Here is a 27,699-nt window from a genome sequence, read left to right as displayed (position 1 = left end):
ACGGTTTTGCCTGCAGGGGGCAAAAACTGCAAAAATAGCCGATTTTTTTCGAAAACAGTTTTTCTGCAATAACTTTTGACCCAAGCCTTGTACGAGCTTACTTTTACCGCCATCGTGTTCCTCTCGTCAAGACGCATCGAATGAACTATAACTTGACCTTGAAGGGTCAACTTGAAAATTTGACCTCAGGTCAAGGTCATGACCTGACCGGAAAGGGTCATGTTGCATATCAGTCGATCCGTATCGTCGAGCTGAACACATCTAAGGCGTTTTCATCGCTCTAGAATGCCTCTATCAAAAGTTATTTGCGAAAAACTGTTAGATACCATTCGTGACCTGAGATGACCTCAGGGCATAAACAAGGGTCACGGACACCATTTTCAAGTTCAGTGTGTCTAAAACACTTGTAATTCGGTGTTTGGGAGTGTTTATAATGTCTTTCATCCAAAAGAGGCTCATTTCAATTTTCTCCCATTGACTTATAATGGGGAGGTCGCAAAATTGACCTGACCTTAGGTCATCGATATCAAAATTCTGAGATATACATTTTGTACATGCTATTGCCCTTAGCAATCGCTGAAAGTTTCAAAGCGATCGGTCACTCGGTGTAGCTATGACAGACATTGAAAGTTTTTATGAGGTGAGGTCACTTCAAGTGACCTGGTGACCTGACCTTGAATGACCTTGGTCTGAAATTTTCACAACATGTGTAGAATTGATGTATGATAAGGTGTACCAAAAACGGCGGCGCTCCGCGCCGCCGTTTTTGAGATATTCGCGAAAAAACCACAAGGGGGGGTGTTCAAACACCCCCCCCCCCAGCAGGGCGCGGGTTAAAGGGACACTCCCACCTTAACATTAGTTTTGAGTTGAGATAGCCAAATTGGTGGCCATGGCCTGCAAATACCGGTTTGGGCACTCACAACATCGAAAAATGCTTTAATTCGAAGATATGGAATTTCAAACTTGCAGTTTTCGGATTCTAAGGGGCTAATGCATTGGAATGCCCCCTTAGAATTTGTGACGTCAGCGGAGATCTAACGATTTTTAAATCTTAGACTAAAACCATCGTTAACACGTGGTGGTATACGCTGCTTTGCGCGCAACGTCTGCCGCACTTTAAGGCTGCCAAATTATTGCTTCCAAATAAAGTCGCTAGTAACCGGGGAGATCCCAAAAAGTAAACAAAAGTAAAAGCCTAATATCTTGAAAACCAGTGAATATTTTTCGGTGAAATTTGGTAGATATTCGTTTTCGCTCTTTCTGAACCAAGGGACATCACTTTCATGCCAATTCATTAACTTTTTTGAAGGTGGGAGGGTCCCTTTAATAGGTAGGAGGTTCAAACTTGCACACCATGTGTAAAATTGATGAGGTAATAGTCGTACCAAATTTCGCGGCGCTACGCGCCGCGGTTTTCCCGCTATTCGCGAAAAAACTCAGGGGGGGGGGGCGGATATCCGCCCCCCCCCGTCGGTGCGCGGGTTAAACATGCCAAACTCCATTGACTTTTTACCTAACAATATATTCGTTCACCAAGCATGTAAAGAGCAGCAAAACGTAACTTTCTTGATGCATCATCGAAACATGCCCATTGCACTTATTCTTGCACTTTTTGTGGCGAGAGTACCTACCCATGTACAGAAAAAGCCGGTGCCACGATCACTTAATATGGTGTCTACACGAAGCATTAACCGTCCTAAGGTGACTATTTACGACCAGATCATGTTGCTTCTGGCGTCTTCGTGCAAACGGGACCGTCTGAAATGATTTAAAGAAAAACACAGTACACAGTAGTTAGTCCACTAAAATGTACGAACATAAAATAATGATAGGTAAACGACACTCGCCCGCGGCCCGTTACCCTTTTGTTTTTTAGTGCCCCCATTCTAATGGTTCGAATCGCAAAAATATTGGCTCATGTCATCGAATGCTTAACATACTGTTACTAAACGTCCAAACATGAGCTGAAGAAGTTACAGTCAAGTGAGCAGTTATGTATCCCTTTTATGCATATATTATATACGTACCGCTTTTCCAGCCGACCGTCTCGCCGGTCCGTTCGTTCTCCTTCGTCAGCCATTCCTCCAGCGGTCGGAAGTACTCGCGCAGCGGGGAGGCGTCCATCGCCCTCTGGCCCGTGATGGCCTCCAGCGCGTCCGGCCACGGTACAGAATGGCCCAGGCGCATCATGGCGCTGGAAATAGGGCGCGTAAAGCAGGCTAGGCAAAGAGCAAGCGTGCAGTGTGCACCCGGTGTATTGTCAACGATAAATGTGAGGTGATGAATCATGAAAGGATTGGCCAGAGCGACGGTAGAGCAGAGAAAGACATCAAATAGCAGAGGCGGACTAGTGGAAAACGTCGAGCGTGACTCTTTATATACTCGAGACTTCACCAATGATCAAACAAAAGATCATCCACCCACTTTCGGGACAGTTCAGCTTTGTTGAGGGACTGGAAAATAAAAAAGCCTAGAGTCGATGAATTTCTACGGAAAGTAATTCGTACCTCAGTAGTTTTCCGGCCTCCTTGCTTTGATAGATGTCGCATTGGTGTAGAGGTCGGCTGGAATCCTGTGGGTCGTACTCTCCAGCCGCCTGGCATAGTGCCTTGTGGAACTGGAACTGCAGGATCCGAGCCACGAAGTACCTGCGGAAACGTGAGGGTAGGAAAGTAAACAGTGGGTGAAAGTTTTATTATTACACATGACTGCTGACGAAAAGCAAAATGTTGTATAAGCCGCAAAAGATTGAGCTTACTATCACATACGAAGAGGAAGATTTAACTAGGGCGTGAAACTAATTGCTCACCGCACCTACCTACTGGCCAAGGCAGCCCACCCACCTGACGTAGGGCGTGTTGGCGGGCACGTGGTACTTGGCGCCGGGGTCGAAGTCGGCCTCTGAGCGCGGCTGAGGCGGCTTCACGCCCTGCAGCTCCTCCCGCAGCTGCCACCAGGCGCAGTTCAGGTCCTCAGGCGACGTCACGTTGGAGAAGAGGTCCCAGCGCCACTTGTCGATCAGGTAGCCGAACGGCAGAAAGGCGATCTTGTCCAGCGCCGTCAGCATCAGGAAGTTCAGATCCACCTGGCGATGATCATAAGTCAGTCTTTTCCCCGTTTGTCTCGTCGTTGGAGGGATATTCCTCGGTTACCAGAGAAAGTCGCTTTGATAGCCAATACTTTAGGTTGTATCATGTATATTAGGAGCTGAGAAGCTCCTTGCGTGTTTCTCAACTCTCCCATATCTCCCACTGTAAATGGCCATGGAGGAAGACTAAACGTGCCTTCCGAATCGAAATACCATTTTCTTCTGTTGATCGCAACCGAAGCGCAAAAATGTACCACACACGTCATGCAGTCACGTATCTACGTCATAAGTGCCCAAAATGCGGCTGAGTGAGCCGCCAGTAATAAGATGAATGAACTGACCTCAGGATCGTCTTTTTCTTCCTTCAGAAGACCAATCTTCTTCAGATGTTTCCTGGTCTGAACCGATAGAGCTAAGGTGTCGCCCAAAGCCTCATGGAATCCTGAAAAGCAGAAAGAAATGTTTGACCTACTTTGATCGTTCAGGGGCAACGAAACTAACTTTTTTCTTTTACCTATATGGGAGAGCTTGTGCTCGGATAGACCTCAAGAAAAGGTAACGTTATTTCTCTGTAAGAAGAGTACCTGGGCCGATAAATTGCTAGACCAACCCGCTCAGATGACCAAAAGCGACTAAGAAATGGAGGAGCTTACTAAATCGCACAAAAAAGAACAAAGCGCCAGCTTGGAACGGAACTTATTTGGTCCGTTCCATTTTTAATTAACCAGTCTGCTCCTCTGTTTCTGAATATTGCAGTGAAGGCCCATTAGGAAAGGAATGGATCGTGCCCATCTGTGAACATTTTAATAGTAACCTCAGGTCCGCACGCAAACTCACCGCTGTTAGCCCCTCTCCTCAGCGCCATCGGGAGGTCTTTGTACTGTATGTAGTACTGAATGTGGCCCATTTCGTGGTGTACCGTTATCAGCTGGTCCATCGAGACCACCGTGCACTGCTTTATCCTGTCGGCACACAGACAAGAAAAAGCGAGGGGGTCGGATCCGATCCCCCAGGCGGTCGTGCGCAAACAAAATAATGATACCTATGTATAATTGACATTTTGTGATGATCGAGCGAGCGTAATGGTGTCCTCGGATCGAGTCCTGCGCATGAGCACGTGCAAAGTGCAACTGTAGCTAAAATGTGCAATATGCAACCCACCATGAAGGTATGCAAATCCATGCAAGTTGTCCATTTATAACCATGCTCGACTACTTATCACGATCCGATTTGACTGTGCTCGCGACTGACCTGAAGTCGCGCTGGTCACAGAAGTCCCAGGCGCTGGCGTGACAGACCAGCTCCCTCCCGTCCGCGGGCCGCTCCAGCACCGACAGGTTCCAGAAGGTGTCCGGCATCGGCTCCAGGCCGAGTGACGTGAAAAATTCCTCCGAGAGACGGAACATGCGCACCGGCGTGTACCCCTGACCGGCAACAGGGCAACGTCAGAGGTCAAAGGTCGAATGTTCTGCAATCTCATAAAGCCTGGTATTCTGTAAAGTCGTTGGGTGTGCGTTTACATAACTCCATCTTTTTTATTTCAAACTCTGTTTTAAGCCCTCTTAAAATGAGCATACTGGGCATTATACTCACGGCTTATAAATGTGATGAAAAGTTATGCGTCATGCTAAAGCATATTTACAAAATGGTCAAAAGAATTAGACAATAGTTTCGCGCATAGCGCACCATCAGGTCTCATTAAGAAAACTGATGATGAGCTATGCGTGAAACTGTTGTCTAATGCTTTCGGCCATTTTGTAAAATGTAAATGTACTTTAGCATGATACTTCGCTTAGGTTTTTAATCACATTTATATTTTCAATCATGAGCCTCAAGGCAGCGCTATCTTTCATTACTCACGGCTTCTTTCATCTGCGCGGAGACGTCGGCAGCCTTTTTCTCTGGATACGGTTTGCATATATCGATTATGTTACCCCACGTCTGGGCCCACATGTTCCCTGGAAACACAATTGTTGTGTTATATCAATCCAGTTCTAAGGGGAACACTCATCGGGACCATTAATAAATGCTCTGCTCAATGCTCATTTTATGTACCTCCATTCGCAGCCTTCCTGGCATGCGTTTATAAATTGTTTTATGTCATTGACTTTTTAATCGTTTGTTACGATACTCGTAAAGAGGTCTCTAACATTTCACCCGGTAGTCCTTTTGGCGCGACATCCAGATGCAGATGATGATTGGAGCACTCACAAAAAGTTACAACAAAGTTATCCTGCCACGACCGCAGCTGGCTCTCCTCTTCTCCGGACCGGACACCGAGGCTATACCTCCCTTACCGAGAATGTGGGCCGGTGTGGGTCCACTGCCCCTCCCCTGTCCCTTACCGAGCAGATGGGCCGGTATGGGTCCGATCCTGCTGACCACGCTGTCCCCGTAGCGGGCCCTGAGGCGGCCGCGCACGAAGGCGTGCAGCTGACGGTACAGCGGCGCCACCTCCGCCCAGAGGGCGGCCAGCCGCTCCCGGAAATCGGGAGTGTCGTAATCGTCCAGCCACATGTCGGTGTAGTAGATACGCTAAAATTACAGGCCGATTCCTCTGGTTAGCAACTTGAAATTCCAACGTCAACTTCTCTGCCGGTTTATTACTTTACAGGTAGCGGTAACACGGCGACAGATGGATCCAGACCGACTGGAAAGGATAAAAACAAAACGAAATCGGCTCGGTGAAAAATGGAAGCATTACATCACTAACAAAAAGTGATGGATTCAGGACAGGGGCGGGCAAATAGAGGAAAGTTTTACTGGGTGAGGAAAGGTAGGGTACATCAACACGGGTCACGGGTGAAGGTAAAAAAAAGGTAAGAGGCTACTAATCACAACACACTCCCCACTCGAAATCGAGCGCACGACCGATTTCGAAAAACAAACAGAACGATGAATACGACAAAAGGCACAGCACTCTGCGATAGTTCGCGGCGACGTAACTCGTCCCGATCACTGCACCGGTACGACTCAGTCCGACTCAGTCCGCCGCCTCCAGCAGGAACAGGCGGCTGACAGGGCGGCGAGTGCTCCGCCCGCGCAGGCTGATGACGGCGGCCCTCACGTGGCCGTCCGGTCCCGCCAGCAGCCGCGTCACTCGCGCCACAGGCCACCGGCCGCGCGGCCTCTCACTGTGGACTAGCACCACGTCTCCCACGCGCGGTGTACGGCTAGGTCGTCCACGGGGCGAGACGCTCCAGCAGCGGAGAGCGTTGCGGTACTCATCACACCACCGCCGGATCAGATGGTCGCAGACCCGCTTTTGGTGACGCCAGGCCCTGCTGATGGAACACTCTTTCAATGTTGGGCACAAGACACCGTCTATGCTCGTCACGCCGAACAGCAGGTGGGCGGGGGTAAGGAGATCTTCACCATCGCCCTGGGTGAGGGGGCGCAGGTTTATGAAAAAAGCGAGCTCATACATCGTGGCAGACAACTCCTCAAACGTCAGGTGGCACTGATGTAGGGTGATGCGAAGAGCCTTCTTTGTCACGCCCACCAAACGCTCCCAGTACCCTCCCCACCAGGGGGCAGCCTCAGGGATGAACTTCCACGTTACCGACCGGGGTAGGTGGCCAAGCAAGGCCCGGAACGTCCGAGCGTTGTCGCTGTACACCAGAGCTGGCGTCCCTCGGATGGCGCAGAACCGTCTCAGCGCCAGGATCACGTCAGCGGTGGCCTGTGAGCGAACAAGCTCTAAGTGCACCGCACGGGAAGTGGCACATGTTATCAAAAGCACCCACACTTTCGCCTGGCTCTGATCAACGTACAGTGGGCCGAAAAAATCGACACCGACTTTGGCAAATGGACGGCTCGGCTGTGTTCTGAAGTTGGGCAGTGCTCCCTCAGGTGATCGGTACGGTACGCATCGGTAACGACGGCATCGGCGACAGGTTTCAACGATTCGACGCACCGTGCGTCTCCTCACCGCGTACTCAGCAGTCAGCAGGGAGAGGGTTACCCGCGTCCCCTGGTGGAAGCAGAGGCGGTGCGCGTCATCGACAATCAGAGTGGTGACATGGGCCAGATCGGGCAGCACAGGCACAGCCCGCTCCCCACTGCGCAGCGTCGCCTCCAGCACGCCATCGTCACTTAGCTGTGGATGCAGCTTTTGAAGCGGTGAGCCGGCCGGCAGCAGTCTACCGGCACGTACGGCGTTGGTCTCCTCTCTGTAGGCACGGGCCTGTGCCTCTCTGATCCAGAAGCGGAGGCTCAGTCTCTTCTCCTCGGGCGTCAGCGGACCCGTCCGGCGCTCCTCCCTCGGTAGGCGGCTGTTGGTGACGAAACGGAACACCCACGCGAGCCTCAGCACAGCCTGTGTGAGGGTAGAACATGACGTAATGTCAAACGGTAGGGTCTCACTTGTGTCACTTCGCGTCGTCAGCAGGGTCAGCTTTAACGGGGGCTTCTGCAGCTTCACTTCACTGGTGGCCTCCTGAGACTGCTGCAGACTGTCGGCCTCGACTGTCGGTCCACAGCAGATCCTGGTATCAGGTCCCTGTCGGAGAAATGTCGGTCCTCGCCACCACAGATCACACTTCTCCAGAGCGGTCATGGACATACCTCTCGTCCCCAGGTCGGCCGGGTTGTCTTGTCCTCTTACGTGGTGCCATTGCTCCGCTTGAGTCAACTGGAGGATGGTGGTCACTCTGTTCTGCACGAACAGCTTCAGCTTCTTCTTGCTCTTCAGCCAGAAGATGACGTCCATGGAGTCGGTCCAATAGACGACTTGTGGGCTCTCCAGACTCAACGCCTGTCTGACAAAGTCCATCAGCCTGGCGCCGATGAGGGCACCCATCAGTTCAAGTCTGGGCACGCTGAGGGCGGGAGTCAGGGGCGCGAGACGAGATTTGGACATGAGCAGCCTGGACTCCCCACCCTGCACAGCGTAGATGACACAACAATACGCTTTCTTTGAGGCATCACAAAAGACATGGTAGGTGACGTCACAGTCATTCGTCAGCAGCGCGCGGGGGAACCATATAGTTCGGTCTGGTGCGTCTGTGAGCCATTCTGCTAGCTCCTCCTGTAGCTGTGGGGGCAGCTCCTCATCCCAGCTGACCGTGCATCCGACTCCCCACGTTCTCTGGAACAGAGACCTGCCGACAACAAGCCACGGAGAGAGTACACCGAGCGGATCAAACGGCTTACTCAGCAGGGACAGCATCTCTCTCCTGGTCTTGGCCACATGGAAGCCAGGCACACTCACTGCGAGCAGGTCCGTGGCGGGGTTCCACAGAAGACCCAGAACGTTGGCCTCGCTGTCAGCGTCACCGGAGATGCGCCGCTTGTGCAACTCCATGCCTGCGTCGCGGAAGATCTCCTCCGCCCGCGACATGCTCGACTCAGCTTCGGCTCTGCTGCAGAAGGAGGTGCACACATCATCCATGTACAGGCCACATTGCAACTTCTCGCACAGACCCGGCTCCTCCCCACAGTACAGGTCCAGGTGAACAGAGATAGTTTGCAGCAGCATGAATGGGGAACATGTTATACCGAACGGAACTCTGCGGAAACGAAGACGCTGTCCGTCCCACAGAAACTGTAGGTACTTTCGGTCCTCCTCGGACACCGAAACCTGGTGAAAGGCAGCACGTATGTCTGTCTGAGCTCCCACGGCGTCTCGTCTGAAGTTGAGCAGCACGGCAGGCAGACGTCTGAGCAGATTGCTTCCCGGCTCCAGGTAGTCATTCAGGCTGTGGCCAGTGGCGTCCCGGGCAGAGCCGTCGAAGACCACCCGCAGCTTTCCACCGCGCCAGATGCCGCGGTGCGGCAGGTAGAACCCTTGTAGGTCATCGTTGGGCGGCGTCTCGATCACGCCGGCTCTATACAGATCTTCCAGGTGTCTCTGGTACGCTTCCCGCTCGGGGACTGTGAGCCGTCCCTCCATGCGTCCGATCCGGGCTGCTGCTGAGCTGAGGTTAGAGAGGGGGCGATCATCAGACTTCCACAGTAGGTTCATTTCGTACCTCTGTTCGGCGTCACTCCACTTCGGCTTCATCGGTGATCTCTCGTCCTCGTCCCCGGAGATGCCGAGCGCCTCCAGACTCCAGAGCTGCTCCGGCTTGAAGTCTGGCGACGGAAGCCGGCAGCAACGGAGCGCGTACTTCACAGACGCGCAGTCCACCGGCTCGCAGTCCACCGGTGACCCATCTCGGCCGTGCAGGACGTAGCCGAACACAGTCTCCAGGGCCCTGAGATGGTCAGTCAGCTTCACCTGCTCCCACAACACAACTCTGTACATCAGGTCGGCGCCGATCAACACGTCCACCGGCCCACCCTCAAAATCATCAGCAAGCAGAAGATGCGGTGTAAATACGGCAGTAGGCGGTCGGGCGGGGGTCAGTTGGGAACAGAGACGATCAGTCTTCCACAGATCGAAGACGTGAGGCTCCCCACCGTGACGGCTCCGCAGAGACAGCCTCACCTTCTCATACATCCTCGGCTCCTCGAGCCGCTCCTGGAAGCCCAGGCAGGCGAACACACCTCTCCCCACCGTGGGCAGACCGAGTAGCTCCGCTGCAGATGTCCTCACGTACGACGAGTCCGAGCCGCCGTCGAGAAGAACGCGAAGCTGGCAGGTACCCCGCGGTCCAGACGCCTCCACCAGAGCTGTCTGCATGTAACACAAGTTTTCGCATGCAGCAGGTCGGTCAGACGGAGCAGCCTCCAGCGGGCAAGCATCAGGTGAGCAGTGAGCGACAGCACACGGCGTCATATGCACGTCGGGCATAGCACAAGCGGTATTCACCCTAGCGGTAGTGCTGGATGATGGCACTAGCGGCTGTGGTGAGACTGGCGTTGGTAAGACTGGCTGTGGCACATCAACAGCGCAAGCAGCGGTGACATTCATGGCCTGGCGGGGAACAGCGGGCGACCAACCTGGACGTTGAGGTTGCTGACCAACTGGCGTTGGCGGTGGCAGATCTGGTAGGTAGCTCCCCTCGCGGCAGGGAGGCAGTTGCTGGGGACGGCTGTCCGCTCGGTGTGCGGGCGGCCGTCGGTCACGGGTACCAGCTCCGGGCTGGCGTCCTGGCTCACTGTGGAGGCTGGTGTGGTGTCGCTCTCCACACACACGGCAGTTGGAGCTGCGGCAGTCACGAGCAAAGTGCGGCCCCAGGCACTGATAGCACAAACCAGCCCTCCTCACTACAAGCCATCTATCATCAACAGACATTCTCTGATAGTCAAGACACTTGCTCAGGCCATGTTTATCCTTTTGGCAAGCCACGCAGGTCCATGCAGCACTGGCAGGGGTTGTTCGGTTCCGACTCACCGCCAGCATACTCACTGAGTGCAGTGGGCTCCGTTCCGGAGGGACAGGATGCCTGGCGCCGATGTTGGCTTCCTCCCTCATGTCCATCTCCTTGCGAAGAAACCCGAGGAAGTCCTCCAACCCTGGATCCGGCTGGTGCTGGCGCGCCCATTCGAGCCTCCACGACTCTGGCAGCTTTCCCTTGGCTATGGGAAGAAGCAGGCTCGACAGGTTAGCACAGCTTACTCCCATCGCGGTCAGTGTCCTCACATGTGACATCAGATGGTCTATGAAGGATCTCATGGCAGATAGGTCGTCACTGACACTGGGCATGTTCAACAACCTTTTCATGATCTCCTCCCTCACTCTCTCGATTTTACAGAATCGGTCTTTCAATGCATCCACAGCTGACTGGTAGCAAGCATCAGACACTGGTATACCTTTAACACATTGCAGTGCTAAACCAGAGAGGTGGCTCTTTAGTATGCTGAACTTCTGTACATTCACATACCTTGAATTGGTGTGCACAGCAACCTCAAACAGGTCCCAGAATTCTGACCACTGTAACAGATCTCCAGAAAATACTGGAATCTTTACATCAGATGCCCTCAGGTCAGTAGAGTCAGACTGAGCTGGGGCTGGTTGAGCAGACACATTCTCAATCCTTGACAGATGACGTTTTGCCTTGAAAACCTCCTCCCTGATGCCATCTAAATGTGAACTCTCGTCAAACACTCCCTTGACAGTCAGAACATCCTGCAAAGAAACCATCTTCTGCTCTAGCTGCTCCAAAACATGAATTTTGTACGCCAAGTCATCTTGATCGACTACTCCTGCCCTGTAGTCTTTCAAGTCACGGGTCAGCTTTGTGGCCTTACCTCTAAGCAGAGTTCTGTCCTTCACCAACACCTCCACTTCCTCACTCATCTTGTCAGGCATCTTGATGTCAAATCACAGCGCAAATCTTCAAAGCAATCAGCAAAGAACAAAGAAGCAAATGACTGAAAAAACAGTCATCCGGCCCGGAGGACTATGTAGTAGATACGCTAAAATTACAGGCCGATTCCTCTGGTTAGCAACTTGAAATTCCAACGTCAACTTCTCTGCCGGTTTATTACTTTACAGGTAGCGGTAACACGGCGACAGATGGATCCAGACCGACTGGAAAGGATAAAAACAAAACGAAATCGGCTCGGTGAAAAATGGAAGCATTACATCACTAACAAAAAGTGATGGATTCAGGACAGGGGCGGGCAAATAGAGGAAAGTTTTACTGGGTGAGGAAAGGTAGGGTACATCAACACGGGTCACGGGTGAAGGTAAAAAAAAGGTAAGAGGCTACTAATCACAACAGTCGGTGCCGTCCGTGAAGTCTGCCCAATCACAGACACGGTTACTTCGCCAGCACCAATCACAGACGAGGCCACGGCACAAACACCAATCACAGACCAAAGGTCACGGCGCGAGCACCAATCACAGACAAGGTCATGGCGCGAACACCAATCACAGAGGCGGTCACGGCGCGAGCACCAATCACACATCAGGTCACAGCGCAAACACCAATCAAAGCCCCGCTTGTGGTGTGACGTCCAATGAGAAGTCGTTAAAATCCGAGCCAGCTTCGAAGCAAGATCCATGACTCGAGGATGCTGAGACGCTGGTAACCTAAAGCGTCTTGTGGCTATTTGATGAAAACGAAAATGGCTGATTACTCACTGTTGGCCCAAGCAATGTCGTTTATGAGGCCGGCGAACTGTATGTAGTCTTTTCTCATCTTTTTGCCAGACTGTTCTCTCCACTGCAGCCAAACGTGCTTCAACTCATCCGGATCTGTGCTGTTCATCATAATGTCCTCCAGCTCTTGAAACGTGAAACCGCAGTGTTAGATTAGCTACCTGTCCTGAATGGAAGTTCTCAGGACTCAGGATATAATAGACGGCGCTTGGAGTGCATACACTGTGCACTGTACAGCCTGTCTTAAAAGTATCGCGCAACAGTGCGGGGATCCATCAAGCCCGACCGTGGAGGGACTGTTAAATTTGAGTCACCGAAGCAATTGACGTCCTCGTCCATTCCCCAGGTCAATTGGTTCGGTGACTTTCAAATTATAGCAGGCCCTTCCTCGGTCAGGCTTGATGGATCCACCGTTACTTTGCGCGGTACTTTTAAGACAGACTGTTCAGTCTGTCTACAGTCTGTCTACAGACTGTACAGTCTGTCTACAGACTGTACAGTCTGTCTTAAAAGTACCGCGCAAAGTGACGGTGGATCCATGAAGCCTGCCTGACCGAAAAAGGGCCTGCTATAGTTTGAAAGTCACCGAACCAATTGACCTGGGGAATGGACGAGGATGTCAATTGCTTCGGTGACTCAAATTTAGCAGGCCCTTCCTCTGTCAGGCTTGATGGATCCACCGTCACTTTGCGCGGTACTTTTAACCCGCGACCTGGTGGGGGGGGGCTATTTTTTGCCCCCCCCCCCCCCCCTCCAGACTTTTCAATATATCTCCAGAACCGCTGCGCCGATCGTCACGAAACTTCCAGTACCCTCCCGGACATCAATTTTACACATTGTGACCAAAAATTTTTCCAAAGGCTATGATAGGTTGGCCGGAAATGACGTCAGAGTGACGTCATGTTCTGCCGTTTTCGACCCAAAAAAAGGTTTCGCGGGAAGAGCTGTCAGGCCTATAGCTTTGCAAATACAGAAAAATGATTAAGACATAAAAGCTGTAGATTGGACAGGGCTACAAAACTGCTATCTCGGATTTTTGAAATTTTTGGATTTAGACCCCCAAAATTCAAAAAATAGATTTTTCGGATATGATAATCGAAAAATCCAAAAAGTTTTTTGAATTTCGCAAAAACCGGAATATATGTGATAGTCCTTACCGCCTTCCATCCACATACCAAATTTGAGATTGATACCTCTTTTTTTGGCGAAGCTATAGCGAAAAAACTGTTCAAAATTGATGACCTCAAATTTTCAAACTCAATTTTTAGCAATTCTAGACCCCGTAGCGCAAAACGAAGACCACCATTAGACTCCCCGTGACGAGCTGCATCGAATCAATACCCATTTTATGCAAAACTATTAACTTTAAAATTTGACCTTTTTTGGCCTGACCTTGACCTGACCTTGACCTGAACTTCACCAGAAAGTGACATAAGCCGTACCTGATAGTCTTATAACCAACACCATTGAGTTGGAAATGAAAAATTGGCCATAAAACATGTATCACACAACCTTAGTAAAGTTGGGCTCATGTGACCTGACCTGTGACCCTTGGTGACCTGACCTGTGACCTGACCTGGTATTGCCAGTGACCTCTAATAGCAACATATCTACTAGGCAACTGACGCCCTACCGCTGATTCTCGACAAAATGCGTTTTCCTCGGTGTTATAGCGCATTCCCTAGAAGCCCCGTGAACGGTGAAACATTTCATCTTTGACCTGACCTGTGACGTCATCGGTGACCCCGAGGTCAATGAAATTTGGTTTCCCTCGACAAATTTGACAGGCCTTTCGAACGCCGTTTGAATTTTGCGGATCCGTCCAGTAGTTTCGGAGATACGAGGGGGGGGGGGGGGGCAAAAAATAGCCCCCCCCCCCACCAGGTCGCGTTATAAACAGACCCCACCAGGGCGCGGGTTAAGACAGACTGTACACTCATGTACAGTGTACAGGTATGTCTTAAAAGTACAGTGTACAGGTGCATCCAAGGCATCCAAGCAGGGATGCTTGGATGCACTTAATGGGTCCTAATGGAGACTTTATGTTAGTTGAAGTAGATACCAGCTAAATCGAATATTTACAAGCGCTCATTTTATTTTATGCAAATGCATATAATACATTCTCTGATAGCTTTTGGGTCGTCTTATGTCATTCCGACTTAAATTAAGGTTCTACACAATGATTTGTTGCAAATGCTATAAGCAATCACACTCGTACGAGATTCGTTTTTGGTCTTATTAGATGGTACTTGCAATACATACATTATTGAAATGAGTCAACGTACCTGGTTCGAGTCGAAGGTCACACTTCTTCGGGTCATTGAAGTCGCATATTGTGGCAGAGCCATAGCGTTTCTTGAGCTTACTTCTGAGGTCGGTATACTAAAACAACGAAATGACGTTAGTGAAAAGAATGTATCGAATTGCGTTGTTGTCGACAACGCATAACATGATCAGTTTTGATCCGTGACAAGCTGAAGGCATAATGAATTATTTCTTCCGCTTGGATGCGCAAAATGCCCGTATGGGCTGCTTACCTACATTCCACAATGAAAGGCATGGCGTAATGTAATATTACCATTTTGAACTTTTCGTCGGGCAGCGCCGCCGGCCCGAGTGTGGAGAAGTGCTTGAACTGGCGTCTTGTGAGGGGGTCGTTAATCTTCATCCAGTCCCACTGGATGACCTCCGCCCATTTTTCCTTCTGGTAGCTGGCGTACTCGGCAGCGTACTCGTTCTGAAACAAACCGTACCCAGCGGCGTACTGATTTTGAAACAAACCGTACATGCTCAGCGGCGTACTCGTTCTGAAACAAACGGTAATTAGCAGCGTACCCGTTCTGAAACAAGCTCTACATTCCGAAAGTCTTATGGCCTACACTCCGCATTCACCTATAACTGCGGAGGGATCCATCTAGCCCGCGCCCCGCTGCAGAATCTGCCCCCTCCCGTTTTTCGCCAATAACTTCTAAACGCGTAACGCCAGCTACGTCAAACTTTCAATACCTTATCCACAGGTAACAAAGTACGTACTACTGTTATATGTGCCTTATCTTACATCAATTTAACCTTCGCCCCAGAGTGGGGGGGGGCATATGTTACCACCCTGTCGCGTTTTTTTTCTTCGTATAAATAAAAAAACCGCGGCGCGTAGCGCCGCGCCGCTTGGGGTAGCTTTTGGTACATCAATTTTGGACAATGTGTGAAATTTTTGACCCAAGGTCATGTCAGGTCAGGTCACTAGGTCAAGTTAACTGACCAAGCCTAAAAAAAAGTTTGCAATCATGTCCAGCCTGCAGTGTTTGTCAGAGAGGTTTCAAACTTGGTGGATTACATGATGTTATGGGTGCCTACAATTTGTATATCTCGGATTTTTTATATGCGTGACCTAAGGTCAGGTCAGTGGTGTGACCTTTCCATTATAAGTCAATGGAGAAAAACGAAAATGCCTCTAGATCCGTGTGTACGCATAGGAACAGTCCAAATATTTCAGGATAACAATGATTTTGACCACCCGTGACGACCAAGGTGTCGTTTTTGCTGATAGCCTCTTGAAAGGTCATCCGAGGTCATTTGAGGCTACAAACAGTTTTTTTGCCAATAACTCTCGATTGGAAAGAGATAGAACGCTGGAGTTGGCCTCATTGTGTTTGTCTTGCCGAGACGCATCGACTGATATGCAACATGACCTTTTCCGGTCAGGTCATGACCTTGACCTGAGGTCAAATTTTGAAGTTGACCTTTCAAGGTCAAATTATAGTTCATTCGACGCGTCTCGGCGAGAGGAACACGATTCTGGCATTAGAAATGACCTAGCTTTTTTTAGTCAAAAGTTATTGTCGGAAAACCCTTTTCTTGAAAACAGCTATTTTTGGAGTTTTTGCCCTCTGGAGGCTAAACCGTTGACCTGAGGTCATTTTTGATGATAACCTTATCAAAAGAAGAGTTCAAAAGCTATCGATTGCTTTTCCCAGCGTTTTTCTAGCTATCATAGTTCCTGAGATAATGGCATGTTTTCTGAAAAATATAATGACAATTCGCAAATTTTGACCTTTGATGACCTCTGGTGACCCCAATATTGCTCTAAGATGAAAAATGACGGAAATACTTTCAAACGTACTCGCATCAAGAGCTATCGACTGCTTTTTACCGCGTCTTTCTAGCCCTCTTAGTTTTTGAGTTAGAGGTGGGTGGTAACATATGCCCCCCCCCCCCCCCCACTAGGGCGAAGTTGGCGGAGACCGCCACTGGGGCGCGGATTAACACGTTCCCTGAAAATTTGAGTGAAGTCATTCAGAAAATATTTAAGAAAATGACGTTTGAGTGGCGTCATGTCACGCCATTTTCGCTTCAACAACTGCAAAACTTCAAACGCCACTAACATCTTCATTTTTAAAGCAATCAAGACGTAACAAAAAAGTTTATACGTGATTCTACTTTGCCCATCAAATGGCTATCTTGGTGTTTTAAAAATTTTGGATTTTGGCCCAAAATTTTCAAAAAATTGACTTGGAAAATCATTATGATTTTTTTTTTTTTGTTTATCGAAAAAACGGAAAGTATGTGAGAGAAGTGGTCTATGTGCACCTACATGCCAATTTTTAGAAAAAAAATCCGTTCAAAAGTGTGGGAGTTATTCAAACTTTTATGACGTCACGACACACAAAAGTTTCGAAAAATGATTTTTTTGGAAGTTCTACAGACCTTGTAGACCTCGTACGGAAACAAAAATAGCACCATTCGATTCGCCGTGAAAAACTGCATCAGATAGACACCTTTTCACGTCTTAACAATCAACTTCAAAATTTGACCTCACTTGACCTGACCTTGACCTGGCCTCGATCTGAAATTCATCAAGATGTGGTCCATATCACTAATTGAGTGTGCCTGCATTGACCCATAAAACATGTGTTACACATGCCCTTTTCTATATTTCGTTTTTGGTGACCTGACCTGACCTTGACCTTGACCTTTGCAGGACATGGTATGCAACAAATCTTGTCTTGGTAGTCTAAGAACAAGTTTTGGGCAACCAGTCTCAGTCCATTCTTCGGCAACTACGGTACAAGGCCGATACTGTAGAAACTTGCATTTTGTACCCTTGACCTGACCTTGACCTGACCTCTGACGTACATAAGCAAAAAAAAATCGGCTCTTTAGATCCGTCTCGGTGAGAGCTTTCGATTGCCGTTTTCCCCGTCTTTCTACGACCATCGGTTCGAAAGTTAGACAGGGGGGCAGAATCTGCCCCCCCCCCCCCCTCCCCCCAGCAGGGCGCGTATGGCTGAATAGTCCAGCGGGCGGGGCGCGGGATAATTTTTGACGGAAAAGCAAAGGCTTTTCCGCTGTAAACGTGTCAACGAACTTTTGAAACACCCTGTAGTTTTGATTGCTTGCAACGTTATTATTATTACGATTGCGCAAGTATGAATGACAACCTTTTGTTGATGCCCAAGAAGAGCCGAAATGAAATCCAGAATGAATTTTCGGTGCTGGACTTTCTTCAGTGGAAGAAAGTCCAGCTTACCACTGAAGAAAGTCCATCGCCAAAAATATCATCAGCATTTTGTTTTTCGACCCATTTTAGACGACAGAAGGAATTCATGAATGTCGCAATCACAGCACTCTTAGGAGGTATCGATGAAGAGGGTGGTCACGGAAAAACAACGTCGAACGAAACAGGAAAATGCTATTAATTATTTCTGCATGAGCTAAGTTTAACTGCGCTCATATTGGAACGGGGACCAATCTTTTATTGCGCTTTAGGTGACTGAGAATTGCCATTTTACCTACAAACATCCAGGATGGCATGAAGGCGGCGTACAACGTGGGAGGATGACGATGTACCTAATCTTCTAAAGGCCAACAGAATGTGAATTAATATAGGAATCCTTTTTGACATCAGAATGTCAGCCTAACGCTGTTTTTCTGTGTCGTAGGGTTTAAACTTAACAGCTTACCATGAAATATCATTTTAGATCTTATAAATTGTAAACCCCTGCAGTACTTATTCAGGTCTTATATAATCAGGTCGACGAGTGACGACATCGACCCCCCCCCACTCCCTCCCCCCCACTGACGTCAACTCTGGTTGCAGTGACGAGCTCGGTTAGTTAAGCCGGTTTATCTGCTGCAGAGAGCGGTATCTTTGTTTTCCACTGGTCAGGTCAGGGTCTGTTTTGTCGTTATACAGAAGTTTTGAGACTTTTTCATTAGAGACAGTTTGCTGTTTCAGAACAGCATGAAACTTCAGTGACTCTCGAAATGAGACCTCCCGAGTTCAATACACTTGTTGTAGCGCTCCAGCCACTTCTTGAAGGCCCGCTGGAAGTCTCCCAAAGTGAAGGTGCCCAGGGCCTCTGTCACAGCCTCATTCATCTCCTCCAAATCCTCCAACCGGCGTCCCCTGAGCTTCTCTGTCATTCTGGGGAACATCCAGAAGCCACAGATGGCCAGATCTGGACTGTGGGGAGGATGAGGGACAGTTTTGATGCTCATCTGTGTTAGTTAGCTCGTCACCTTGATGGACTTGTGGGTGGGTGCGTTGACCTGGTGCAGGTGCCCCTGGCCAAATTTGAAGAGTTCGGATCTCTTGCGGCGAATTCCCTTTCTCAACTCCCCTAGAACTTTCATGAAACATTCCTTGTTAATCATCTGGCCGTGCACGGGACCCAGCTAATGAATATAATGCCTTTTTGTCAAAATACAGGATTATTATGAGCTTCACAGTGGACCTGCTCTGCCTGGTTTTCTTGGGTCTGGGGGAGTCAGTGTGCTTCCATTGAACACTTTGTCTCTTGGTGTCTGGATCGGTAAAAATACATCCAGCTTTCGTCCCAAGTCACTGAAGTGTTATTTTTAAATGTTTCTGGGGTATTTTATCAAGCTAATCACAAAATTGTATTGCCTAGCGACCCTCAAAGTTGTCCTCACATTAACAGCCTGACCATGCTGTGCACTGGCCGCTGTGACAAGCCGCTTGCGACTTGCCGTGTTCAGGGTGATGCCCTAGCCGTCTCTTGCAACGTACAAAAACAAAATGATGCAAGTACGTTTACGACAACTGTGGTAAGGACACATGAAAGCGACAAGAATCTAGCACTGTTAATAGGGCTTTTACGAGGGCAGTCTCAAAACTTCTGGAGTGGACGACGTACGTATCTCGCTTGACCCGATGAGGCTGAAGGCGCTAGTCGCAGCGCCCGGCTTTCAGGGCAGGCCAATTACTTGTGTGGCTCAAAATAAGATCCACTCCCTGTCGAATGATGAAAGAAAGCGCGGTTTTAAGGCTCATGATTATATATATAAATGCAATGAAAACCCTAAGCCTCATGCTAATAATTGTATTGAAAATAGGGCCAAGAAAATGAGACAACTGTTTCGTGCATAGCACATCGTCAGGTCTGAAGTAAACAATCATTTCATAGTTTTTTAAACGTCACACAAAGCCTGCTCAGTGAATACATCTTCCTCCTAGTTGCGGAATGGTACATACAGTGAGTTATGAATATTAACATATATACACGCACTTCGATTCACAAGTAAAAACACGGTCGTTCGCAGTGATTATAACAAATGACAGTAGATGACATGAATGATCCCAGTCTATTTGAATGGTAGGAATCGGGTATGTGAACAAATAAATGAAAAGATGGTAGAATGAAAGAGCCTATATATGTGTGCAAATTGCTTAGAAAATCCTATGTGTGTGTGTGCATTGTGCAGTATGTGTGTGTGTGCACTGTGCAGCATGTGTGCGAGTGATTGAGTGAGTGAGTGATTGAGTGAGCGAGTGAGTGGTTGAATGAGTGGATGATAGAATTAGTTAGTGAGTGAGTGAGTGAGTGAGTGAGTGAGTGAGTGAGTGAGTTAGTGAGTGATTGAGTGACTGAGTGAGTCAGTCAGTGGGTGAGTGAGTGAGTGAGTGGGTGTTCACTGGGAGCCATAAGAAGGTGGGGTGAGAAGTTGCCAGGAGGATGTCTGAGTGTTCAGTTTGGGTTTCAGATCTCTAATGCATTGTGATTCAGTAATTTTGAGGTTTGCTACGTCTTTGCAGCGTCGTAGTATGCTTATGTTCAGGGAGGATGTTGTGATGATGGCGTCAGCGTGATGGGTCCGGATGTGGTCACCGAAAGGGCTGTCTTTTGTTTTGTTTTTTGCATCACGGAGATGCTCGTTGAACCTTAGCCGGACTTGTCGCTTTGTTTCACCAATGTAGGTGACATCCTGACACAGCAAACATTTGATTTGATAGACAACGTTTTTTGATGTGCAGTTGCCCCTTAGCCCTGACTCACAAGCATTGCAAGTTTTGTTGCCTGATGGGCATGGGGGAGGGTTTAGAGCCGAACGAATGAGGAAGTTTGACACACTTTGTCTTTTTTGCCATGCGATTTTGATTGGGAGGCCGGAAGATCTATGGGGAGGCCGGAGCATCTCCGTGATGCAAAAAACAAAACAAAAGACAGCCCTTTCGGTGACCACATCCGGACCCATCACGCTGACGCCATCATCACAACATCCTCCCTGAACATAAGCATACTACGACGCTGCAAAGACGTAGCAAACCTCAAAATTACTGAATCACAATGCATTAGAGATCTGAAACCCAAACTGAACACTCAGACATCCTCCTGGCAACTTCTCACCCCACCTTCTTATGGCTCCCAGTGAACACCCACTCACTCACTCACTCACCCACTGACTGACTCACTCAGTCACTCAATCACTCACTAACTCACTCACTCACTCACTCACTCACTCACTCACTCACTAACTAAGTCTATCATCCACTCATTCAACCACTCACTCGCTCACTCAATCACTCACTCACTCAATCACTCGCACACATGCTGCACAGTGCACACACACACATAGGATTTTCTAAGCAATTTGCACACATATATAGGCTCTTTCATTCTACCATCTTTTCATTTATTTGTTCACATACCCGATTCCTACCATTCAAATAGACTGGGATCATTCATGTCATCTACTGTCATTTGTTATAATCACTGCGAACGACCGTGTTTTTACTTGTGAATCGAAGTGCGTGTATATATGTTAATATTCATAACTCACTGTATGTACCATTCCGCAACTAGGAGGAAGATGTATTCACTGAGCAGGCTTTGTGTGACGTTTAAAAAACTATGAAATGATTGTTTACTTCAGACCTGACGATGTGCTATGCACGAAACAGTTGTCTCATTTTCTTGGCCCTATTTTCAATACAATTATTAGCATGAGGCTTAGGGTTTTCATTGCATTTATATATCCACTCCCTGTCGATCTGTGCACTGTGCAGTTTAAAACAAACTTTTTGTTATTGAAGCTGATTTGTTTCCATGCGGGAAAAACTGCAAAAATTCGTCAGTTTCAGGCTCTACGGGAGGGGCGAGGGCAAAGCAAAGTTAAGAAAGGCCCCAAATACTTCCCCCCCCCCCCGAATTCGCCAGTGCTCAGGTTGCACTTCTGTATTCCAAAAGAAATCATTGCTCGACAGTGTTTTGTCTAAACTCATGTCGATGTGAATTTCAACGGTGCACGTCTGGAAACTCTCAACTGCATGTTTTAGTGATAACGAATGTCTCCAAAGTAATACTTTACCGACGAATCGTTTCAATTATACTGTGTGTAAGCCAACCATATTATCCATAGTTAGCCCACTTAGAGAGAAAGGTATACCTAATGTTTTCCTAACCTTGACACACAATATGTACATACCTATCGGATGGAGGAATGCACAACAATTGCACAACAGATTAGTGCATTACGTAAGTACTTTTGGATGACAAATCTGCGGACGCGGCTTATCCCCCGCAGCTGTCATGACACGGGACACCTGCAGATGGTGCAGATGGGTGCGTCGTGCTCGTGTCTGTATGAGTTAAAAGCGCAAATCTACCATGTATGTATGTATGTATGTATTTACCGAATAAGGTCGCTCCACTGGTGCAGGGCTATTCTGCGACCTTCGTCATATACAATGCAATATGAGCACACAATGAACACTTCATAAAAGACACCTAATAAAACCGATCAATACAGTGGACCTAATATGACACAATATACACGACCGTTGTGTTCAATGGCTGGTTAGGTCATCACGGATGGATGCCTTGATGCTAAAATCCATCCGCTAAAACGTCTGAGGAAAGCGGATTTCCACTTAGTAACTATTGCTCTGAATGTTATAGTGACACTAAGTAACGTTTAATTGCAAAATAATATGAATACCTATCATAGATATTGTTATGACTTATGCATCGTATCGCATTTAGAATATATGTGTGCTACCGAAGACGTTTTAGCCTAGGTCTGTTTTATTATCCTTGGTGGGAGCATAGGCAACACTTTTGCTCCCCAGAAGATTTAGACACGCTTAATTACATACATTTCCACAAATATTGTTGAGTAGGTGCCTGCATGTTTATTTAATAGCTGAGGATGATACCAATACAGGGTGTAGCGGTTGCACAACTATGTACAGCCCTCTGCAGACTGCGTGGTAGATATTCTTTTTTCGACAAAACCGATAATAACTCAAAGGTTATGTTATCAGTCTGTCGGAACTCACTGCAAATAGATGCGCCATGCTCCACCCCTTCGATTAGGTCTATCAATAAACAAAGTATACGCCTTGTGTGGCATCAAAATGCAAAAGTTTGTTTTGGGGGCAAATATAAACTTTTGGGTTTAGTTGCCGAACTAGATGAAAAATGGATACGGTGATGATGCCAATCTAAGGGGCGGGGTCTAGCGCGTCCTGCTGTTACGATTTCCGAATGACCGATAACATAGTATTCGCGTTATTCTCATTTTTGTCGAAAAAAAAAGAATACCTACCACGCAGTTTGCAGAGAGCTGTACATAGAACGCACCAGCCCTTCAATCGGCAACCATGCCTATGCGGTTATCGGAGCTATAACAAATGTGACCCGGCAAAACTTACGGATGTTTACATGCATACTTGACTTTATACCTTTAAGACGTAGAACTGGCTTTATACATTTAAGACGTAAAACTGATAGTTGTGTATAGGCTAAGGGTAAAGTGGGGCAAAGCGCCCAGGGCGGGTAAAACGTCCACCCCTCTTATTTGTCAAAAGCTCGACTTTTCAAAGAATTATTGATAGTCATTCTAAAGAACACGCAGGAATTTGTTTCAGCTCCGTTTTTGGGTTCCACAAGTGGGATGTTCTGGACGTAAAATAAAGATTAGTATTAGTATGTTTCTGATATTTTTTTTAGGAATTACATGCTTTCTTACTAGTTACTGCTAAAACTTTGTCTGATAGAGATTAAAGAAGGCAATAAAGTTTCGTTATGTCAAGCTTGTAGATTTAAACTATGCTTTGAACACTTATTGGTTTGCAACACAATTGTGACAGGCTTGATTTTGGTTAACTTTGTTTTGAATGTGCTGTTGGGGTAATACGCCCACCTTGATGTGTGGTAAAAAGGGATGCCTTTTTATACAGACATCACCCGTGAAGCGGATATTTATTTATGTTACCGAACGTTATTTTTGGAAACGTTTCCGAAATTCGGTGTCCTCGGGTCTGTACAGGGTGGAAAGTAATTACGCGAACATACTTTTTCGTCTTATAGCAATGGAAAAAGCGGCGGTGACATGAAAATTTCATCTTTTCATATATTCCTATTTATGTACGATACACTGACAAAGGCGTTCAGGCATAATTGACATGAACATGTCAAGCACTGTTGGCCAAAGCTTAGTCCACGCCTCCTGGAGCTGTCTGGTGAGGCAATCGATGTTGGTGGCTACTAGCAGCTCTAAACGCTCTCCTGAAGAGTCGCCTGGATATTTTTGATCAAATTGAGGTCTGGGCTATTCCCAGATTGACCATTATATGCCCAGAAGAAGAACGGGCTCTCAAAGCACCAGTCTTGCGTCTTTTTGGCCGTGAGAGGAAGGACTTTATCAATCATGAAGAAGACTTTCTTGCGTCGGGCACAAAAGTGCGCTCAATCATTTTGCCCCTTTTGGTGCATTGATGGATTAGATAAAGAGACTGGTCTGGAAGGATGTTCCACTAGTTGTATACTTTATTTTTGGTGGCGTCACTACATGCAATTCTGACACCATCCGGGCGCTCATAACACGCTGATGTGTGTTCCTTTGCCGGATGTTTGAAGGTTGGGACGGGCGGGACGTCGGACGCATCAGGCATCAGCAGCCCCCAACGCGTTGTTCTAAAGGTTTGGCGGTCTTTAGAAAACTTAAATTGACAATCCTGCTGTTAATTCATGAATTTTGGCCATCTCGATTGTTTGTACGGCTTGATTTTCGAATTTTCACGGATTTATGTAGGAATCGTGATATCTTAGATCGGGTACTCGGCCAAAGTAAACCATTTCGCCTGTTTTCGGGTCGACTGTTGTCGTTTGGTCGCGGAAATGGTGACCACCCATTCGGCGCCTGAATTCGCCGAGGTTTTACTGCCGCCAACGGCTTTGCTTTTTTAAGTCCTCTTTTTTAAGTTTTATTATGCTTCACATAAGCGTAGGAACCATGGGTGCAAGGGTGCAGCTGCACCCACAATATTTATCCAGTGGGTGCAGACAATGTATTCTGCACCCACAATAATCTGAACCAAAAACCCCTTTTTCATCAACACTACTTCCCATGCAGCACGGCAAATTCAGGATATGTTGCCTACTATCCATCTTTCGAAGCATTTGCTACTGTGATCAGTGATGGTCTTCAAAACTTATATTTGTGCTGAAAAAGGGAAATGGAGCATGTGATTGAACACATACCGAACCGATGACCCACTGTCAAAATTTTAGCCCGATATCTTCAAAAATGGCTAAGTTGGCCGCTTTTACTTTTTGCGGTAGTCAATATTGACAATATTAGCCCTCGAATGTGTGCAGCGTTTTCCAGCTTCTAATGTGTAGGGGGAGGGGGAGGGGGTCGGTCGGACCCCCTGCCGTTCGGCCCCTGATCGAGCTAGAGCTTCGCGGAAAAAACGAGGGTGTTGCCCGTGACGAGAGGAAGCCGATGATACCCAATTTTAAGGTCCTACTTTATTGGTTGACCTTCCAGGTCAGGTCAATATTCCAAAAGTCGGGAAAATCGGGATCTGCTAGAACTGCGTAAAGTGAAGCTGTTATCGGGTTTTTCGGGGTGCTGATCACAAATATCTGATGTTAGTTTTGATCACAGATGATTTTTTCATGCATTTAGGCCAGATCGGGTCAGGTCAGGTCAGGTCAACCATTAGGCGTCCTACCGGCTATTCATAGTAGGTGTCAACCAGACATGTGCATGGATCCGAGTGATGGATCTATGATCTCAGTGGATCTTGAAGCTAAGTACAGGTTGGGATCTATGATCCCCCCCGATCCGGCATGAAAAATACATCTTGGATCTATGATCTCATATGATCTGACGATAAACTAAGAACATGGATCTATGATCTGAGTGGATCCCACCAGGCACTACATTTGAAACCATGTTTTAAAGGGTTTATATGCCAATAAGTGACACAAAACTATGGATTATGACGAGCGATCACATAAAATCACTTAAACAGAACGTTTGTGAGTTGAAACAAGTGATTTTTTGGGATATATGTGTTGACAAAAAATAAGTGAGGATCTATGATCTCACTGGATCTCAAGCAAAAAATGAGACTCGGATCTGGGATCCCTATGGATCTCTCGATAAATTACAGAGCTGGATCTATGATCCCGTCGGATCCGAGATCAGGATCCGTGGGATCAGATCCGAGATCCATTTTCTCGGATCCATGCACATGTCTGGTGTCAACTACCACTGACGGCGTCGTAGCATGTCACGAAAGCACTAAAACTACTTCGTAAACGTTCAAATGGATGCTAAATTCGAAATCAGCCCTATAAACTACCCTAGAAACATGTAAAACTCGAAAAAGTGAACCGAGGTCATCAAAGGTCAATGACCTGACCTGACCTTCAGGTTATCTTCACACCCACCGTGAAGCATGGGAAGAACATCATTTCACATGTTTGGACGTCTACAATCACAAAAAGACTGGAAACGCGCGGAAAATGTGAGCTGACATACGCCAAATCGCGCGATTCCGGCCGAACAGGTCTCGAGAATCAGGTCACAGGTCAAAGGTCTTTTGGGTCAGGGTCATGAAATTTTTAGAGTAGGTGTAAAACTGATCAACTCGAGGGTACTAAAGTTTCGTCGCGATCGGCCGCTTTTTGCGCGAGTTATTTGCGAACAACCATGGGGGGGGGGGGTTCATCCGACCCCCCTACACATGCGAGGGTCAATGCTTCCAAATGCACTTATCGGTTGGTACCTTTTCGACATGGTACACCCTCAAAGCTCGACATGGTACACGAGCCTTCGCTCGGGTGTCGCCCCCCCCCCCCCACCCCCACCCCGCTTCACCGGCCGTGGCTGGATTTCTGCACCCATGCACCCACAATGTTCCAGCCGTTCCTACGCCCATGATGCTTCAACCAAACGTGTAATTGAGTAATGCTGGTGCTGAGACCGTTCCGAGTCCCTTCCGCACCAATCCAGCCAAAATAATCACAAACGCTTTCCCTGGCAACTTCAAATTGAGCTCTTTACCCATTTTGGTCTTGAGCAGCGTATGGCGTCAGCACCACTCGAAGCCGAGAGGTGTTGTAGACCTTCCAAGTCATTTTTCAAAGTAAGGTCACTTTTGTTAGATGAGGCGACAACGAACACGACCAGTCATGTTCCATAACAGCCCGCGCTCATACAAAATCTCCACTGACGGGCGAAATTGTAAGAAAATACATGTTCGCGTAATTACTTTCCACCCTGTAGGGTTCAAACTGGTAACACCGGCCATCCTATAACCAATGTAAAGTTGCCGACATCGTTACTGTAGGTGTCCTCAGAGATCGGAGGTACTCGGAATGAATCACCTGCAGGCTGCAGCGCCTATATCGCCTGCAGCATAATTGGCTATCACAAGTTTACATAATGTGGCCTGAAATAATAATGATGCTCGTAACACATTGATTGGATTCAAATGTTGACCGTGACCGTTACTTACCATAATCTTCTGGTTGTGGTCTGTCAGGTTGGCATTGAAATTCCACCTCTTCTTCACCATCTGGTTACAGTGAAGCTGATAGTCCTGGTTGAGTTTAGCAATGAAGTCGGCTGCCTGACGATCCAGCTGTGTGGCATCAGCTTCGCTGGTCATGTCATCTCCATCGCTGGTCAGGTCAGCCTCACCGTTGACTAGATCAGCTCCATCACCACTGGCTAGGTCAGCTTCATCAATAGTCGGTACGGCTCCATCGCCGGTCAGGTCGGCCCCATGCCCATCACCACTGCCAAAGTCAGCTCCATCGCCGGTCAGGTCAGCTCCATCGCCGGTCAGGTCGCCCCAGACCCGTCCGGCCAGCAGCGCGACCAATACCACCCAGATCCGCCCTACTGTCGCCATCACGGCGGCTGCTGAATGAGCTGTACCAGCCGACCTCGCGCAAAATAAACTATCGTCAGCCACCGCACCAGTGCCACCTGCTGGCGGTAACCGCAAATTTGATCAAAATCCATATCGCTGTTATATGTGAGCCCGAGGCAGAGTGACGGCTTATACCTAACA

General features: G+C 48.0%; 3 protein-coding genes across 8 annotated transcripts; all 3 read right to left on the bottom strand.

Annotated features, from left to right (window-relative positions):
- Positions 1 to 1,485: 1,485 nt before the first annotated feature.
- Positions 1,486 to 5,620, bottom strand: LOC122389117 (angiotensin-converting enzyme-like). Its single transcript, XM_043380814.1, has 9 exons — positions 5,437 to 5,620; positions 4,952 to 5,049; positions 4,343 to 4,515; positions 3,929 to 4,053; positions 3,433 to 3,533; positions 2,847 to 3,088; positions 2,511 to 2,651; positions 2,031 to 2,197; positions 1,486 to 1,761 (listed from the first exon to the last, which is right to left on the bottom strand). The coding sequence occupies exons 1-9, from the start codon at positions 5,606 to 5,608 to the stop codon at positions 1,724 to 1,726; spliced, it is 1,257 nt and encodes a 418-aa protein (XP_043236749.1). The 5' UTR covers positions 5,609 to 5,620; the 3' UTR covers positions 1,486 to 1,723.
- Positions 5,621 to 5,678: 58 nt separating this feature from the next.
- On the bottom strand, positions 5,679 to 11,691 carry LOC122389116. Of its 6 annotated transcripts, none has more exons than XM_043380808.1 (2): positions 11,228 to 11,691; positions 5,679 to 10,940 (listed from the first exon to the last, which is right to left on the bottom strand). In XM_043380808.1, the coding sequence occupies exon 2, from the start codon at positions 10,698 to 10,700 to the stop codon at positions 6,075 to 6,077; it is 4,626 nt and encodes a 1,541-aa protein (XP_043236743.1). In that variant the 5' UTR covers positions 10,701 to 10,940; positions 11,228 to 11,691; the 3' UTR covers positions 5,679 to 6,074. The 6 variants fall into 6 exon arrangements, with proteins under 6 accessions (XP_043236743.1, XP_043236742.1, XP_043236746.1 ...); XM_043380807.1 differs by having other exon boundaries at positions 5,679 to 10,933; XM_043380811.1 differs by having other exon boundaries at positions 5,679 to 10,555.
- Positions 11,691 to 27,567, bottom strand: LOC122389108 (angiotensin-converting enzyme-like). The gene is made up of 5 exons (XM_043380800.1): positions 27,139 to 27,567; positions 14,662 to 14,820; positions 14,369 to 14,465; positions 12,066 to 12,209; positions 11,691 to 11,722 (listed from the first exon to the last, which is right to left on the bottom strand). The coding sequence occupies exons 1-5, from the start codon at positions 27,535 to 27,537 to the stop codon at positions 11,691 to 11,693; spliced, it is 831 nt and encodes a 276-aa protein (XP_043236735.1). The 5' UTR covers positions 27,538 to 27,567.
- Between the last annotated feature and the right edge of the window lie 132 nt (positions 27,568 to 27,699).

The sequence above is a fragment of the Amphibalanus amphitrite genome, unplaced genomic scaffold (genome assembly GCF_019059575.1).
Source record: "Amphibalanus amphitrite isolate SeventyFive unplaced genomic scaffold, NRLGWU_Aamphi_draft 000344F_arrow, whole genome shotgun sequence".
Taxonomy (NCBI): domain Eukaryota; kingdom Metazoa; phylum Arthropoda; class Thecostraca; order Balanomorpha; family Balanidae; genus Amphibalanus; species Amphibalanus amphitrite.
The sequence above is the reverse complement of the archived record's forward strand: the minus strand, read 5'-3'. Positions and strand labels throughout refer to the sequence as shown.

What these genes read in the sequence shown, in the direction of transcription:
- LOC122389108 (XM_043380800.1), bottom strand. Translation starts at nt 27,537, where the DNA reads ATGGCGACAGTAGGGCGGATCTGGGTGGTATTGGTCGCGCTGCTGGCC. An exon ending in TGACCTTCGACTCGAACCAG is followed by an intron (nt 12,210 to 14,368) that starts GTACGTTGACTC and finishes TCACGTTTCAAG; the next exon opens with AGCTGGAGGACATTATGATG. An exon ending in CGACATTGCTTGGGCCAACA is followed by an intron (nt 11,723 to 12,065) that starts GTGAGTAATCAG and finishes GTGATTGGGCAG; the next exon opens with ACTTCACGGACGGCACCGAC.
- LOC122389116 (XM_043380807.1), bottom strand. Translation starts at nt 11,288, where the DNA reads ATGCCTGACAAGATGAGTGAGGAAGTGGAGGTGTTGGTGAAGGACAGA. An exon ending in GGACAGAACTCTGCTTAGAG is followed by an intron (nt 10,934 to 11,227) that starts GTAAGGCCACAA and finishes TAAAGATTCCAG; the next exon opens with TATTTTCTGGAGATCTGTTA.
- LOC122389117 (XM_043380814.1), bottom strand. Translation starts at nt 5,608, where the DNA reads ATGTGGCTGGACGATTACGACACTCCCGATTTCCGGGAGCGGCTGGCC. An exon ending in TGTGACCAGCGCGACTTCAG is followed by an intron (nt 4,054 to 4,342) that starts GTCAGTCGCGAG and finishes GTGTGCCGACAG; the next exon opens with GATAAAGCAGTGCACGGTGG. An exon ending in GAGGCCGGAAAACTACTGAG is followed by an intron (nt 2,198 to 2,510) that starts GTACGAATTACT and finishes CCCTATTTCCAG; the next exon opens with CGCCATGATGCGCCTGGGCC.